Source organism: Tamandua tetradactyla, chromosome 7 (genome assembly GCF_023851605.1).
Source record: "Tamandua tetradactyla isolate mTamTet1 chromosome 7, mTamTet1.pri, whole genome shotgun sequence".
Taxonomy (NCBI): Eukaryota; Metazoa; Chordata; class Mammalia; order Pilosa; family Myrmecophagidae; genus Tamandua; species Tamandua tetradactyla.
In genome coordinates this window covers 123,691,413-123,705,838 of record NC_135333.1, presented here as the reverse complement: position 1 = coordinate 123,705,838, position 14,426 = coordinate 123,691,413, and the positions used below count along the sequence as shown (strand labels likewise).

The window sequence follows — 14,426 nt, the reverse complement described above, 5'->3', positions numbered from 1 at the left end:
GCAGGTCTGGGAGCTGTGATCCTAAAGGTCATTTACATCCCTCCACCACTTCCCCCCACATGTTCACATCTCTCTGTACTTATCAAGAACCTTCGCCCTCTCACTACAGCTGCAACTATTTATTTCCTTCCCCCTTTACCTCCCTTTTTTTCAACCACACCACTGCAGTGTCAACACAGGCCTAACCTTCCTCCATATTCTCCTGGTCGGCGCTGTCCTCTCCTCCTCCCTCCTCCACCCAGAGAAAGCCCCGCCTTTCCCTCCTCCCCGCCCCCTCCCCCCCCCCCAGTCTGTCAGATAGGGACATCACCCTACAGCAGTTCAGGCTGTGGTTCGCAGGAAGCACACATTGGCTTTTTGATTCTTACTAGTTCTCAGCTCAGTTTGGATCTAACACCAGCCTTCATGTGAAGAGGGACCTAAGGACGGTGAGGAGCAGGGGGTTCTCAGTTCTGAAGCCAGGCCAGCCTGACATGAGTGAGTATGGGGACAAGCCCCCGGGAAGGCCCGAGGGATGCCTAGCTCCCTCCCTGGCTGACTCAGCAGGGGTGGGGAGTAACCTTTGCTCTTTTGGGGTTGAAGGGGGGAAATGGGCCTATAGGGGACAGTGGGCTCAGCTAGCAAGGCTGCCAACCATGGAATACTGAACATAGGCAAGCTTGAGCTCAAAGAAAGGGGCTTGGGAGATTGCCCCTTGCTCCTCCCCATTTATGCTGCTGAGATTCTAAGTAATATTTTACAGCATTCACTGCTAGCTTCCTCCCCAAAAGTAAAGCCCGCTTTGGGGCTTGTTCGAAGGTCTTTAAGGTGCCTCCTCCCCTCCCCCTAGTTTTCTCCCAGAGCCTTTTAAGTCCCTGACTACTCTCCTCCCCCACCAGACTGCGCCAGGTGGGGGCTGTACTGAGCAGCTGCTTCCTGTTGCCCCAGAGGTTGCTGCAAAGGTGGTGGTAGTTAGAGGAAAACCGAACCAGTATAAAGCCGATTCTCACAGACCCCCATCAGTCTTATCGCTTTTGGCGGTCCCCCACCCTCCAAACTATGAAGTCACTGAGTGAGGGGTAGGCTTGAGATTGAGAGCACTTGGAGATCTTTACTCTCGTGGCTTTCAGAGGCTTTTAAACTTGGGCAGCGTTGGGGGAAGGAGGCTGTGCCTTTTCACAGCTGCAGAGTTGGGACGCCGAGGAGCTGAAACATGGGGAACCTGTTCACCTAGTAAGAGGCCGTGCCTGGCCCACAGCAGGGAGAGTACCCTTTCCAGCACCTGATGCCCTCGGCGGCGTCCTCGTGGCTCTCACCGCCTTCCCGGCCCTGCGTTGTGAAGAGGTCTTCGCGGGTGCCCCGGGAGCGCTGGTAGAGCTCTCCCGTGTTCAGTTCAGACCTACCTCTAACCCGCCCCACCTTCCCGCAGAAGTTTCTGTCTCTTCCTGGGATCTGTTCTTTTCCTCCATCTGGGATCCTTCCTGGTTCTGGCCTCTAGGAGACGCCACCCGCTTCCCCCTCCCCCAGCGGATCCTTCAAGATAGGTCTTCCCGAGCGCCCGTCCTCACCCCAGCAGCTCCTGCCCCTTTAAGCACCACCTCTCCTCCCCCGCCCCCCTCCACCGCCGCCGCCGCCGGCCGGGGCTGGGGGAGGAGGCGCCACTGCCGCCGCCCGGCTCGGCCACCTGCGCCGTCACCGCCGCGCCCGCGGCCCGGCCCTGACCCAGGTGAGGCCCAGCACCCACCTCCGGCCCCGAGGTGCCCGAGCGGGCCGCTCCCGCAGTCCCCTGGCCCGACATTCAGGATCTGATCCTCTCTCCGCCGGAGTTGCCCCTCCTCGCTCCCCCTCACTATCTATTCGACCATTTCTCCCCAGTCCTCCGCGACCGGAATTCCGAGGCTTCTCACGCGTCCCTGCGATCCTTTCCCGGGTATTCCTCCTATTCTCAGCCCTGGATCTCCCCTCCCCCTCGCCAGAAAAATCTCCCGCGGTCTAGATTTCGCCTCCTCGCCTCTGGAACTAGCGCTTTCCCACGCCATCCTAACCTCCAATGGGAGGAGGAGTAACTGCCACCCCAACTCCCCTCCTTCTCCGTAGTAAGGGGGGCCCGGCGTAAAGTACAATCATTTTCCGGCCGCGCTCCGCCCAGCCCAAGTTCATCTAAATCCCATCTAAAGCATTCCCGTAGCCTTATCCCATTCCAGCCCCTTCCGGAATTTGGGGGTCTGACCTTGGTACCCTCCAACCAAGCCCTGCTCTGCTGGGAAGGGCCCACTTCTTGGGCCCCGGGTAGGCCAGTCCAGCCTAGGAACACTCTTTTCCCCAGAGTAGGATGTATGTGTCTCTGCCAGATTCTTGTGATTCTGGGTTTAAGATGCTATTGAAGAAGCTTGTGTTGTAGACCTGGGGGTGGGAATTTGGGGCTTTCTCCATCCTGTATTTGAACCACCATAGAGAAGCCTATTAAGGGAGTTCAGCAACAGACTGGGGTGTGAATCCAAGGGGGCACTTATGCCCTTGGAGGGAGGAGAAGGGAGAGGTTAGGGTCCTTTAGATGGGAGAATCTAGCCAACCCAAAATATAAAGAGGTAAGAGACTAACCTGGGGAGAGAAAGGGATCATTTGGAATGATTTCAGGGCTGAGGGTAATCTAATAAACATTATTAATAATGTGATCCATTGGGGGAGGAGGTGGTAGGGATAGAGGGCTTTAATAATTACCCCAAGGCCATTGGGGATTTCCTTCCCCCTTTCCAAGTCCAGCTGTAACCTTAACTGTTCTTTCTCTTGTACTCTCTTTTTCCACTCTCCACCTTCAGAATTGGGGGACAGGTCATCAGGATTTGCTTCACTCTTCTGAGTCTTGTTTGATGGGGCTGGGGGGGGGGGAACTAAGAGGAGGAGAGGGTGGTCAGCAGTGGGGTTGTGGGTTGGATGCCAGAAGTGTCTGGAGGGGGAGAAGGAGAGAGGTAGAGGGATGCAAACAAATCTCTTTTCTCCCTCTCTTTCTTTCTTTCTCTTCCCCCTCCCAGTCCCTGCCATCTGGCTCCAGAGTGGAGCCAGGCACTGTGGCAGCTGACCCCAGAGTCAGGGTGGTACAGCAGGGACACAGGGAGGGTGAGAAAGGGGAGCAGGTGCTAATTTTTCCCTCCTTGTTCTCATTATCTTCCCACTGGCCTGGCTTGACAGAGGTTCCATCTATTCCCTAGACATTCTTCTCACAAGTTGCTGAAAAATGACCATTTGCCCCTTTCCTTTTCTAGTAGCTTCCTGGGGGTGGGGGAGTGGTAGGGACAGGGGTGAGTGGCTGCATCTGATGGACTGAGGAATGTCTGCCCTCTGTTGTCTGGATAGAAGGAGAAGCACAGCTGCTGCCTGAGGTGGCTTCTGGCAAGTAAACACCCAGCTTTTGGGCGTATTGGTACCCCACTCTCATCTCTCCTCAAAGATCAAGGAAGATCCCTGTTTAGCTGGGATGAATATGATTCTGCTGTGGATGGGAAGAACAGATCCAGGCCCAATTTCTTTTCTGATCCCAGGTGACCCTCTCCTGGCTGGAATAGACCTAGGGGTTGCCCTGGAGATAAGGCCTGGGGCTCGGAAAGGGTGGGGGCAGTCTGTGGGGCACAGGAGTAACCGGCTCTTCCGGAGCAGAGAGGAGTCGGCCAGCCGGTGGGTGTGTGTCTGTGGGGGAGGGGACAATGGGCGTGGCTATACCCATCTGACTGACACAGGCTCCTACCCTGCTTGCTCAGTATCCCACTCCCCAGCCCTATGATTGGGAGTGGGAGGTAGGAAGATTCTCCCTCCTATGAGAGGGAAAAGGAAAAGAAAAACATTGGATAGCAGCTCTCTTTCTCTGCCCTTCAGGAATCAGTTCTATGTCCTGAGCTCTCTTCTCCATCTGCCTTTATTTAGGGGATGGGAGAAGGCCTTCCTTATCAGAAGGTTGCTGGATCCCTCCTTTCTCCAGAAGGAAGACTCTGCTCCCTCTGAGTGTAGCCTCTACCCACCCAGGTACTTGAGGTTAGCAGGCTGTTGGGGGTCTTTACTTATTCTCCAAGGTGACCTATAAACCTTTCTTTTGACAGGGAGGAGAGAGGCTTTTGGTTTACCTACCTGTATACTTCCCCTGGAAATCTTAGTAGAGGGAAAGAAAGCCCCCTTCCCCTTGTCTCTCTGGCCCACACCTTTTGTGAGGCTTTGCTGAAGCTATTGAGTATCTGTAGTGGGGGAATGGAGTCTGTCCCCCAAGCACAGGAAGGACCCATCCCTCTGTGGAATAATCCAATCTAGACTGCTGGCTTTGGCCTTTCTCTGCCCTGTCACCACCTGGTCTTCAGATCTCTTTCCTTCCCAAACCTCCAGAGGAAAAGGTATATGTTAATCATCCCCCCCTGTGCCCCCTATCTGCCCGAGGTTCTCATCCTGGCTTTGTCTGTTGCTCTTCCAGAATATTCAGCCTGAGCTTTGCACAGTTTAGGCAGTGGTTTGTAGAAATGCATTGCACTGAACTGAATGGGAATTATATTGAGGTCTGTTGAACTGCAAGGAATGGAAACCTGGTTTCTAGTCACATTTTTATCCACTGTTTGACCTCAAACAGGTCAGTCGTTCTCTGCACTTAATTTCTTCATCTGGTAACAAGAGAAGGTTGCTAGAAATTCTCTAAGCTCTAATATATGGCACTTCCATCCTGGGGCCCTGAATGTAAGAGACATAGCAGATGACAACCAAACTCTGATCTTCTGCCTGATTTTCCTCTCCTGTTTTCAGAAGGTTTCACAGTGTCATATGACCCTATCACATATAACTTTATCAGAAAAAGTACTGCAACTAGAGCCTTCAGAAGAATAGGTGGACATTTGGGGCATGTATTGCTGGTCAGTTTTCCTCTTATCTCCTGGCCCTCTGACCATGTTTAGGCCAGACTTGAGTCTTCACTATTTGATTCCAGAGCCAAGCCTCCTCTTCCCACTCACAGGAATCTCCCCAACGCCAAGGGCCCTGCAGATGTCACCGGGAAAGTGGTGATCCAGGCAGTACCAGGTTGCCCCCACGGGACAGAGGTGAGTGGGTAGCAGATACCACAGGCTCGCTGCCTTGCTCCACCCCTTTATCAGGACTGAATCGTCCTGACTAACCTTCCCGCTTTCACACTTCTGCTTTTCCACTTTCCCAGCCTGGGAATAACTGCACCCGAAATTATCTTCCAGACCCCCGCCCCCACCCACCTCTCGCCTATTAAAGGAATGGCACATGCCTTTGGTCCTAGAAATTTGACCTAGTCTTTTAGGTTAACCTTGGGACCATGCATGGCTTTCGTCTTGCCTTGTGTGAAGCAGGACCACCGCCTGCGATGAAAGGCAGGTGGACAGGGGTGGCCGGATGGCAGGAGACTCAGTGGCGCTAGGACCCAGATCCGGGTCGGAGAAGACAGAATTCTGGGCGCTAGGACCCGGAGGCGGAGGCAGCAGAGGGCGGCTCTCTGGGCCGCAGCTTCCCCGCCCCCTCCGGCTCCCGCTCCCTCCTCCCCGCCGGCCATGTTGGCTCCGCTTGGGCCCCGCGGTTGAGCCGCGTCCCCCTCCCCCTTCCCGGACCCTGTCCCCTTCCCTGCGGGCGTCCCCTCCCCTCCAGGCGCCCGGAGCGAGGCCATGTGAACCGACCGTCCCCCGGGGAGAGACGAGCCCCGAGCCCGACTGTAGCCGCCACCTCAGGTCTGTGGGGTCTATCCCGGGGGCCTGAGGGGAGAGATCCCCGTTTTCATCTGAGGCTTCCCTCTGGAAACGGTGGTTCCGGAGCTGGCTTGATCACTGCCTGCGGCTTATTTTCAGTTAAGACCCTGCTGCGTGCGGGAGTCTCCTTGCCCCCGGGAGAGGGGGGGACGCTGGTGGGTCTGCTGAGGACCCGTGACGGGGCTGCGCGGGCGGGAGGAGCTGTGGGGGCTCCTGGCGGCGGCGACGACGACGAGGAGGAGGCGGCGAAGCTGCCTGTCTGGTGGAGATGACTCCTGTGGAGGACTCGGGGTGGAATCCCCGGGAGGGGCTCCACCTCCTCGAGTGGGGGTGGGGACTGTCCGAATGCGAGGGGATCCCTGGGAGGGTTAAACACTCGGTTTGTGGGGAGTAGGGCATCTGAGAGTGTCTTCCTTGAAGGGAGCACACGTTCTCTTCGGCGTGGTGAGCCAGAGAGAGGCCTTACTGGGATGGTTGTGCATGGGCAGAGATCCGGCGCATTCGGGGAGAATCCTACACTCTTGGGTAAGGGTTGTAGGGCTGATTCTGAGGCGTTTGAATTTGGAGCTGGGTTTAGGGGCTGAAGGGAAGAATAAAGAGGGATCCCTTTCCAAGGGGATTCCTCACTAAGGGGATCCCCATTTCCGTGGCAGAGAAGATGATCTCACATCATCCCTTTCTTTTCTGGAATTCCGAGTTTTCAGAAGCGTACAACGCCAATAGCAGTTATCCTTTGTAGGGTTTGCTGGAGTGAGGGATTTGCGTCCTTCGGGGGGTGGTAGGGGGATAGCTTCCACCTCCATCTGTACACAAACAGCCCCTCCCCCAGCCTCCCGCAGGAAGTGGCCGGGAAATGGCAGCTGTGCGTTCGCTGCTGCGTCTCTTGTTTTGAAATGTCCATTTTAATCAGATTTAGTTTCATTTTCTGGGGCCTTTTGGGCAAGCCTCGATCTTGCCCACCGTGTAGTCTGAGAGTCCTTTCATTGGACTTTTTTTTTTATAAACTTAATTTGTCAACTGGAAGTAGTCGCTGCAGTTGACTCACTGATCCTGATCCCCTTCCAAGCATCTCTGTCTCCCTGTCTGGGTTTTTTTTTTTCTCCCTTGCGCTAGAGGTCATAGAGAAGCAAACTCACTTATCACCAGCAGGGGTACACTCTCAATTCAAGTGATGAAAATTCCCTCAGCATACAAGACTTGGGATCTTTTGTGGTATGGTATGAGTGGCTTCTTGAGATCCTCAGAATGTTCTTAAGCATGGCAGTTTCCGTATTGTAGAACACCTGAGCAAGTCAGCTTATGCAGTAAAGAAGGGTAGATTCTGAGAGGTGGAAGAGGGTGGGGAAGATTTGACTGAGAAGAGGATTTGTGTGTTGGCATAGTGAGTTAGTGTGAGGGTGGTGGGGTCATTCCTGAGAGACAGTTCCTCTGGGAAGCCTATTGGTTGACTTAGGTAGAAGGTTCTGAAGAACCAACTAATTAGTACAGGAGAATTGGCTATCATATGATTTACCCTTTAGTCCATAAAATACATCTTCCCCCTTATTAGTCTTCTTAGAGAGAAGTAAGTTTTTCCTATGTTCTTTGTAAAGTCATGTGTCCGGATTTAATCTTTCTCCCACCTGATAACTCTAGGAGATTTCTGTTGGCACATTCGGTGATGATGTGTGTACTGTGTCTCAAGACATTTTGGTTAAGGACAAGAGTGGGCCATAGGATTTTAGATTTTGTGAGATGAAGTAGCGATTTCATTTGAAGTAGCTTGAAAGCTGCTTAGGCCTAGCATTTAAATCATTATTTTAGTATTTTCGTATCACAAACCACTCTCCTGGATGTAGATCCCTAGAGTAAAGGTCCAGGACAGAAACAGATAAACAAATGTGATTGATAGTGACATCTTCACTGTTAAGATATCATCATTGTTCTTTTTACTGGGTATGTTAAGTTGCTAATATTCTGTAAACAGTGAATACAAAGTCTGATATCAGCTTTTTCTTGCTCCTCTGCTTGACTGTTTGGTTCCGTTGAATTGCTTTATGATAGAAGGTTGATTCCATGCTGATTGTAAATTTTTTCCTCACCTAAGTCAGGGCTCACAGAATAGTAACTTGTTTTTCCATTAAGTGTTAAAAGAGTGAGGAAAGGAGAATGGACCACCCTTTTTTCTTTGAACTCGAAAGAAATAGAAGCTGATTTTGAGAAAGTAGATACTGACTTCATTTGATTGGTGAATGAAGCAAATCTCTCATGACCTTTGTGTAAATGTCTGCATTTCTATACCAGAGAAATGGATTTCTTAATCTTAACTGGTCCTTTTTTTTTTTTTTCAATCCCTGAAGGAAAAAAATTGAGGTACAGGGAGAACTTCATGGGCTGACCTCAGAGCTAGTCAGAAATCTAGAACACCTTGAGAGGCTCATCTTGCAGTCTTGTGGTTCTGAAATCACGTGTTACCAGGAGAGAAGCAAAGTTTGTTAGGGTTATTGACTGTGTTTGGCTGCTTGACCAATCTTGTCACCTCTGAAGAGGTCAAGTATTAAACTGTTATTTTTTTTTTCACTGTCAGACTAATATGGAAGTCAGTCAATAATTGCTGTGAGATTTGGCATTGCGTGAGATGTGCAAAGTGAGGCAATAAGACCCAAGTTATGTACTAGGACATAGACTAGAGCATGAATCTTTATATATATGTTATATATAACATTATTAGTATTATTTATGTATAAAACTCAAGGTATTTGCTAGGACAAATAATCTTCCTGATTTTTTTTTTTTCGTGAGGTATGGGTGTCCTCAAATGAGATGAGAAAGATTAATACTTTCTCAGCATTGTTGCACATGGTCAGAAGGACATGTTTCACCAGCTTGTCAGTCTGTATAATTTTGAAATTTATAAAATTCTGCAAAACAAAAAACCTTTCTCCATTGAAGAGTTATAGAAATTGTTCTAGGACTGGTTTACTGACTGTAAAAGTAGCATTGGCTTACTGTTTTATGCTTTCCCTAGTTATAAGGAATAATTACTAAAGGAATTTTGCAAACTGAAGGATAATGTAATCTTTAAAAAATTGGTCAGAAAAAAAGTAAAACAAGGATTCTTAAGAGACAGGTAGTCTCACTACTTTTGGTCTTCTGGAATTTGACTCTCTATAACCTGCTTCACTAATAGGATCCTTGCCCAGCTCAGTTTTTTTGTGGTAGTGGTGGGGATGAGTATCTTCTTGGAGGAAAAGTTGGCATCCTTAAGTGTTGACCTGAAATTCTGAGAAATATCGGAGCTGAAAGAGGGAATATCCTTGTTATATAACCTCTGGAGTGTGGCTTTTAATGTCTTGTAATTTCAGAGGTATTCCCAGTGATCTGACGGTGAAGTGACTGGTACTGTGTCAGAAAACCTAGCTTATGGTTAGGTAGTTATATGATTCCTTTACTCAGTCAACAAATACTTAAAAACCTACTGTGTACGTCATTGTTCAGTTGAATTAAGCAGAACGTTTTAATAATTTAGACTTTAAATATATTGCCAGTACCATTCCCAGTACTTGTTTCGTTCCAGCCCTTAGCCCTTATTTTCTGCAAGGGGAGGCTATCTAGAATATGCTAAAATTTGGGGCCTTTCTTCCCTCTAGGAATTTTTATGTCCGTGAATAAGGCTGAATTTTGATTCTCTGAGAATAGTAGATTGAGTAAACTGGTAATGAAAGAAAAGGTAGATTTACCCATTGATTTATTTAGTCCATAGGGTCAACAAAAATATTTCCTTTGGTTCTTTTATGTGCTTAGCACTAAATTAGGTACTGGATATATAGTGGTGAAACTTAAAATCCTGTTTTTGCTATGGAACCTACATACTTTAGAAGAGATAAGGACCAAAGAGAATCATTTTGGCATTTTCCTGAGCAACCTGAACAAGGCCGTTGTCTCTCTCAGTATACTCTTCCTTCTGCCTGATTTGGAATCATGACCAGGGAAGGGTAAGGAAAGGACATTTTTAGAGAGAATGAGCTTCAGTCATTTCATGCTGTAGTTTGTCTAAGTCAGACTTTCACAGGAAGCTTTTTACTGGGACCATTAGAGTAAACTATCCTGATTGAGTTAGAGAGTATCTCAATTTTGTGGTTTGCCGGTAGAACCCTATATTGGCGGAGGAAGAGTGTTTAGCCAGGAAAGGGGTTTTAGGTATTAAGTCAAAGTGTCCTTGCTTGAAGTATTGGGAATTGGGGGTAGTGAAAACTTTTGGAACTTTCCCAACGCAGGAATGAGGTAGCTTTTCTGTTGGTGCAAATTTTTTTCAACTTTGGCATTGTTGACATTTTGGACCAGGTAATTCTTTATTGTAGAAGGCTGTCCTGTGCACTGTAGGATGTTTAGTAGCATGCCTAACCTCCACTCACTAGATGCCTGTAGCGCACACCTTCAGACATTTACCAGATATCACTGGGGAGCAACCACTATATTAGAATATGGTGAGTGAATCCAGAGTTTGTGCAGAGTTGAGAAATATCCTTCGTAATATTCACAATTATAAAGCTAAAATGTAATGGTATGATTTATTTTCTATACAGAAAAGTTGCCTTTGCTGTCTAGTGAAGGTAAATATTTATCAATTTCTCCCCACCCCTTCCAAAAATATATAGAAACATCCCCATTAGGAATTTTGGTGTGCTATATGGAATGAAAACCAAAGAGCTACAGGGACCACTAAGGTGTCCTAACCAGAGGGTGTTTATGTATCTTATCTTTCTGGGGGTTGGCGTTGGAAGCCCTAGTATTAGGATTGGTCAGAGCACCTGCAACAGTGTTGAAATCTGTAATAATTACTTCAACACTTGGTGCATTGTCAGCCTTTTTTGGTAAAACCATGTCACAGGTCTGTGTACAGGATAGTAACTCTTTGATTGAGATTGAGAGAAAAGTGCTCTATTTATTTGGCCTTTTAGCCAGGGCTTTGCTGCTTGGAGCAGAAGGGTCAGTGTTCCTTAACTCTGAGAAGTGAAACATAGGGTCTTTTAAGAGATCTATTTACACACAACTGGTCCTGGGTTAGGTGCTTGCCTGTTCACACCTCCTGGTCAGGATAGCTGTCTTTTCTAGGGGGTGGTCACTGATTGATTTCTTTTTTCATGTGACCAAAATCCTATTAGTTCAAAGGGAAACACCCTCCTTTGCTGCTTTACTATTCTTACTGGCTTTAGATGGAAGGGCACAATTTACCTCCAAGCTTTATTGTGAAAAGCATTTTGGGTAGGAAGGTTAAATCACATTAAACCTGAGTTAATTGCTGAGAAGAGCTATTCATACTATCTTTGTATTCCTTTACTGTGATCCTATATTTATAAGCATCTGAAATCAGTGTCAAGTTGCATATAAGGCCTGACTATAGTATCTTATATAGATTATCTCATTTAATCCTTGCAGGCCCTAGAGATGAATACTAAAATTTTTACAGATGATGAAACTGCTGCTCAGCAAGATTAAGTAACTTGTCCAAGGTCACCCTGCTAGTAAGCGCTAGAACTGTTTTTGAACCTGGAGCCCACTACATTATACTGCAGTCACACTGTACACACACAAAGAATATTTTATGTGTTTGGGAAGTATCTTATAAATGCAGTGATTGTGGTGTGCTATCCCTTCAGTAGAGGCTGGTAGGGAATCAGACCTAAGGCACCAGATAATTTACCATTCCTTTCACTTATCTGATTTCTGTGAGCCATCCATGTATTTTTATTAGATTTCAATTTATGAAACAGGAAGTGTTATGTTTTCCCAGGGTAGCAGAGAGGAGGAGGTCACTAGTTCCCTCATGGATTCAAATAGAGAATGGAGAAAAGAATTCTATGGCATATCACCAAGTGGGAGGATATAGTCAAGTTCTCATAGGAGGAAAGATGTATATGTATGTCAGAGAAATGTATCCACTTAAAACTCTGAGGGTAGGGACATGGGTGATGGTGGTAAGGTGAGATTGGCTTATCAGGCCTAGCATTTCCAGGACTTCTGAAATGAACTACAAATGTTTTCTGTGCCCTGTGATGTATGCTTTGGAAGGAACCTAACCTAGAGATGAATGAACTTTCATCCTTGAGATCTTTTTTCATTTCAGAAGGATCACTTATAATGCTAAATTTTCATTTCCCTTGCTGCTGAGGAGGGGTCCTTAACTATAGGGAAGTGTGGGAGGACCCTAAGTTCTTTTCTTTATAGAGACCTAATTTCTTCATCTAAACATAGCAGGCTTATGTCTGCTGCTTATTTTAGAGTGGAGATGAAAAATCCTCTGTGGAAGATAAGTCCGTTTCCTAAAAAACAACAAAATACAAACTGCTTTTTTTTTTCCCCTCTTAATTTTGGCTAAAATTTGTTAAGTAGAGGCAATTATGGTATTTAGCCTGGAAAATTTTTATAGCTGTCATGCATGAACTATATTATTTCATTTTATATTACATGGTCAGAATTATTTTAGATTTATATATGTACATAATCATGTTTAATTTGTGATGTGTAGACTACTAGGGAACATAACACAGGCAGATCTTGGTCAGTGTTCATATATGTTCTTAAGCTAATTTACATTTAGTTCTTTTTTAAAAGAGGCTGTTTAAAATGTTACCTTGGACTGCTTTTTGCCTCATCTTGGGAGCCTGACAGAGAAACCCTTTCTCTCTGAATTATTCCACCCTTTTTAAAGCATAGTAAGCCAAGGAGTTGATTTTCCTTTATCAAGACAGATCCTGTCTTTCACACATCAAGTTAGTATATCTTAGTATAGCGCAAGTATCTGACTGATGCATTGGACTTTACCAATAACTCTGGCTTCTGCTTCCTATCTTTCTTCCCTCTTCTTTCTGCTCTATCAAAGTGAAATTAATTCGCATCAAGGGTTTCACATCTTATCATTCCTGTAGTTTATCACCACATACTCAGGAGATGGTGAGAAGGTTTTTAACCATACCATCCTCAGTGAGCCACAACATTTATAAATAAGTATCTTCTTTGTAGTGTTCTCTTTATGACATTTAAACCAGAAAACCAAAACATTCGCAAGTACCATCATAGATATGACACATTAATATTCTTTGGGATACCCTCTCATTTATTCATTTTCATTGCTGACATTTTTCTGACCTGTGTTCTTGAGGGGCGTGTTGTTTCCCATGATTGAGGAGTAGAAGTGTTGCTGGATGATTTGGGTTTTGCAATTATGGTCATCTTTTCTGAAACGTATTGTCCTTTTCATATTCCTTTACTAATGTAACTGTACTCTCTTCTTCAGTTGTTGAAAGCTATGGATAAGATAACATGAAAATTCTGCTTAGCTCAAGTCAGTATGATAACAAAACAGAACATAGAATATATCAGATATGCTTTTCCTGCCAATAGTCATCTCCATGGAGTCCCATTTTTTTAAAAAGTTGCTTTGGGAACCTTCTATAGATCCTGAGATTTTGGTCTTACCTTTAAGAAAAAAATGAAAGGAAAGAGAATGTTAAATGTTACAGTAGAGAGCTAATACCCTACATAGAGAAGTAACCTGGCCTAGTGAGGGGCTTATACAGAGATATAGAGGGGCAGGCTCTTCTATACTTTAACCTTGGTTCCTCTCACTAGCTCTTTCTATTACTACAAGGTCTAGGCTGGGTTTACAAGATTTATTTCTATTGGGTCATTGCCCAAGTTAGGGGTATATTTCCTCTTCTTTTTTCAGCCTCTACCTTCCCCCACTATTTAGGTAGGTGAAGGGTAAGTAGGTAATAGGAGGGGACATTCATTTCCTCTAGAAAATTCCTGGTGATATAACCTTGTTTAACTGCCAGTATTTCCCTCCCCCTCTCTCCCCTCCTACAGAAATGGAGGCAAACGACCATTTTAACTTTACTGGCCTTCCCCCTGCACCTGCTGCCTCAGGACTGAAACCCTCTCCTTCCTCAGGGGAGGGCCTCTACACTAACGGGTCTCCCATGAACTTCCCCCAGCAAGGGAAAAGTGAGTATGAGGACTGCATGTCCTGGGGAGGGGATGGATATTATTCCTTTAGAGCAAGTTGATGGGAGATTTGTTTCCCCTCTGGGCTAGCTACTCCACAACAGTTCTCTTTCTTGCCAGGTGAAGAGGGAAGAAGTTAATCTCCAGAGTTCAGGTGCTGGAGAGAAACAAGGCTTTCTAAGAAGAAGTTTAGGAGTTTGTGGAACAAACTTTTAGTCTTGACTTAAGGTTTAGGGTTGGAAGGGATTAGAAAAGCATACTGGCTTTTTTCATTTTAGTCCTCTCTTCTGTCAGCCCCTGTTCCCTGGCTACTGCCAAAGAGCGGTGAGGCAGCTACTGCTGCTGATAACCAGGTTGTACCCATGAGAGAGAGAGATAGAGAAAGAGAGAGAGCTAGTCCTCTGAGGAACTACATTGGGCTAGGACTGGGTGTGGGGGTTGGGTGAAGGTTGGAATGTAGAAATCAGATGCTAGAAGTACCCTTGCTACGTGTCCTTGAGGATGGAACGTAGGGACAAGGAGGGTTTTAGTACCCCAGAGAAGAACCTTTATAATTCCAGAAAGGAGTGTTTCTGCCAGGATTGGGTCTTTTCCTGGATATAGCTTATCATTTGCTCTCTAGCATAGCTCTGTCAAGTGGTTCTCTAATCTTACTTGGGTTTCAGGTCCTTTGTGCTTGGAAACAGAGAGAAGCCTACATGCTTCCCTCCTTCCTTGCGTAAAAAT

General features: G+C 46.6%; 1 protein-coding gene across 12 annotated transcripts in view; it reads left to right on the top strand.

The window, feature by feature from the left end:
• The first annotated feature begins 296 nt into the window (after positions 1–296).
• BAZ2A (bromodomain adjacent to zinc finger domain 2A) overlaps positions 297–14,426 on the top strand; it is a 32,568-nt gene continuing 18,438 nt past the window's right edge. For 2 of the 12 annotated variants that reach the window (XM_077111069.1, XM_077111061.1), the window contains exons 1-2: positions 5,925–6,239; positions 13,563–13,700. In XM_077111069.1, the coding sequence (XP_076967184.1) occupies positions 6,185–6,239; positions 13,563–13,700 (193 nt within the window). In that variant the 5' untranslated portion in view covers positions 5,925–6,184. Of the gene's footprint in view, positions 478–1,653; positions 1,706–3,897; positions 3,997–4,963; positions 5,049–5,495; positions 5,697–5,923; positions 6,240–13,562; positions 13,701–14,426 lie in introns of those variants that run through there. The other 10 variants (XM_077111072.1, XM_077111071.1, XM_077111065.1 and 7 more) reach the window with 9 other exon arrangements.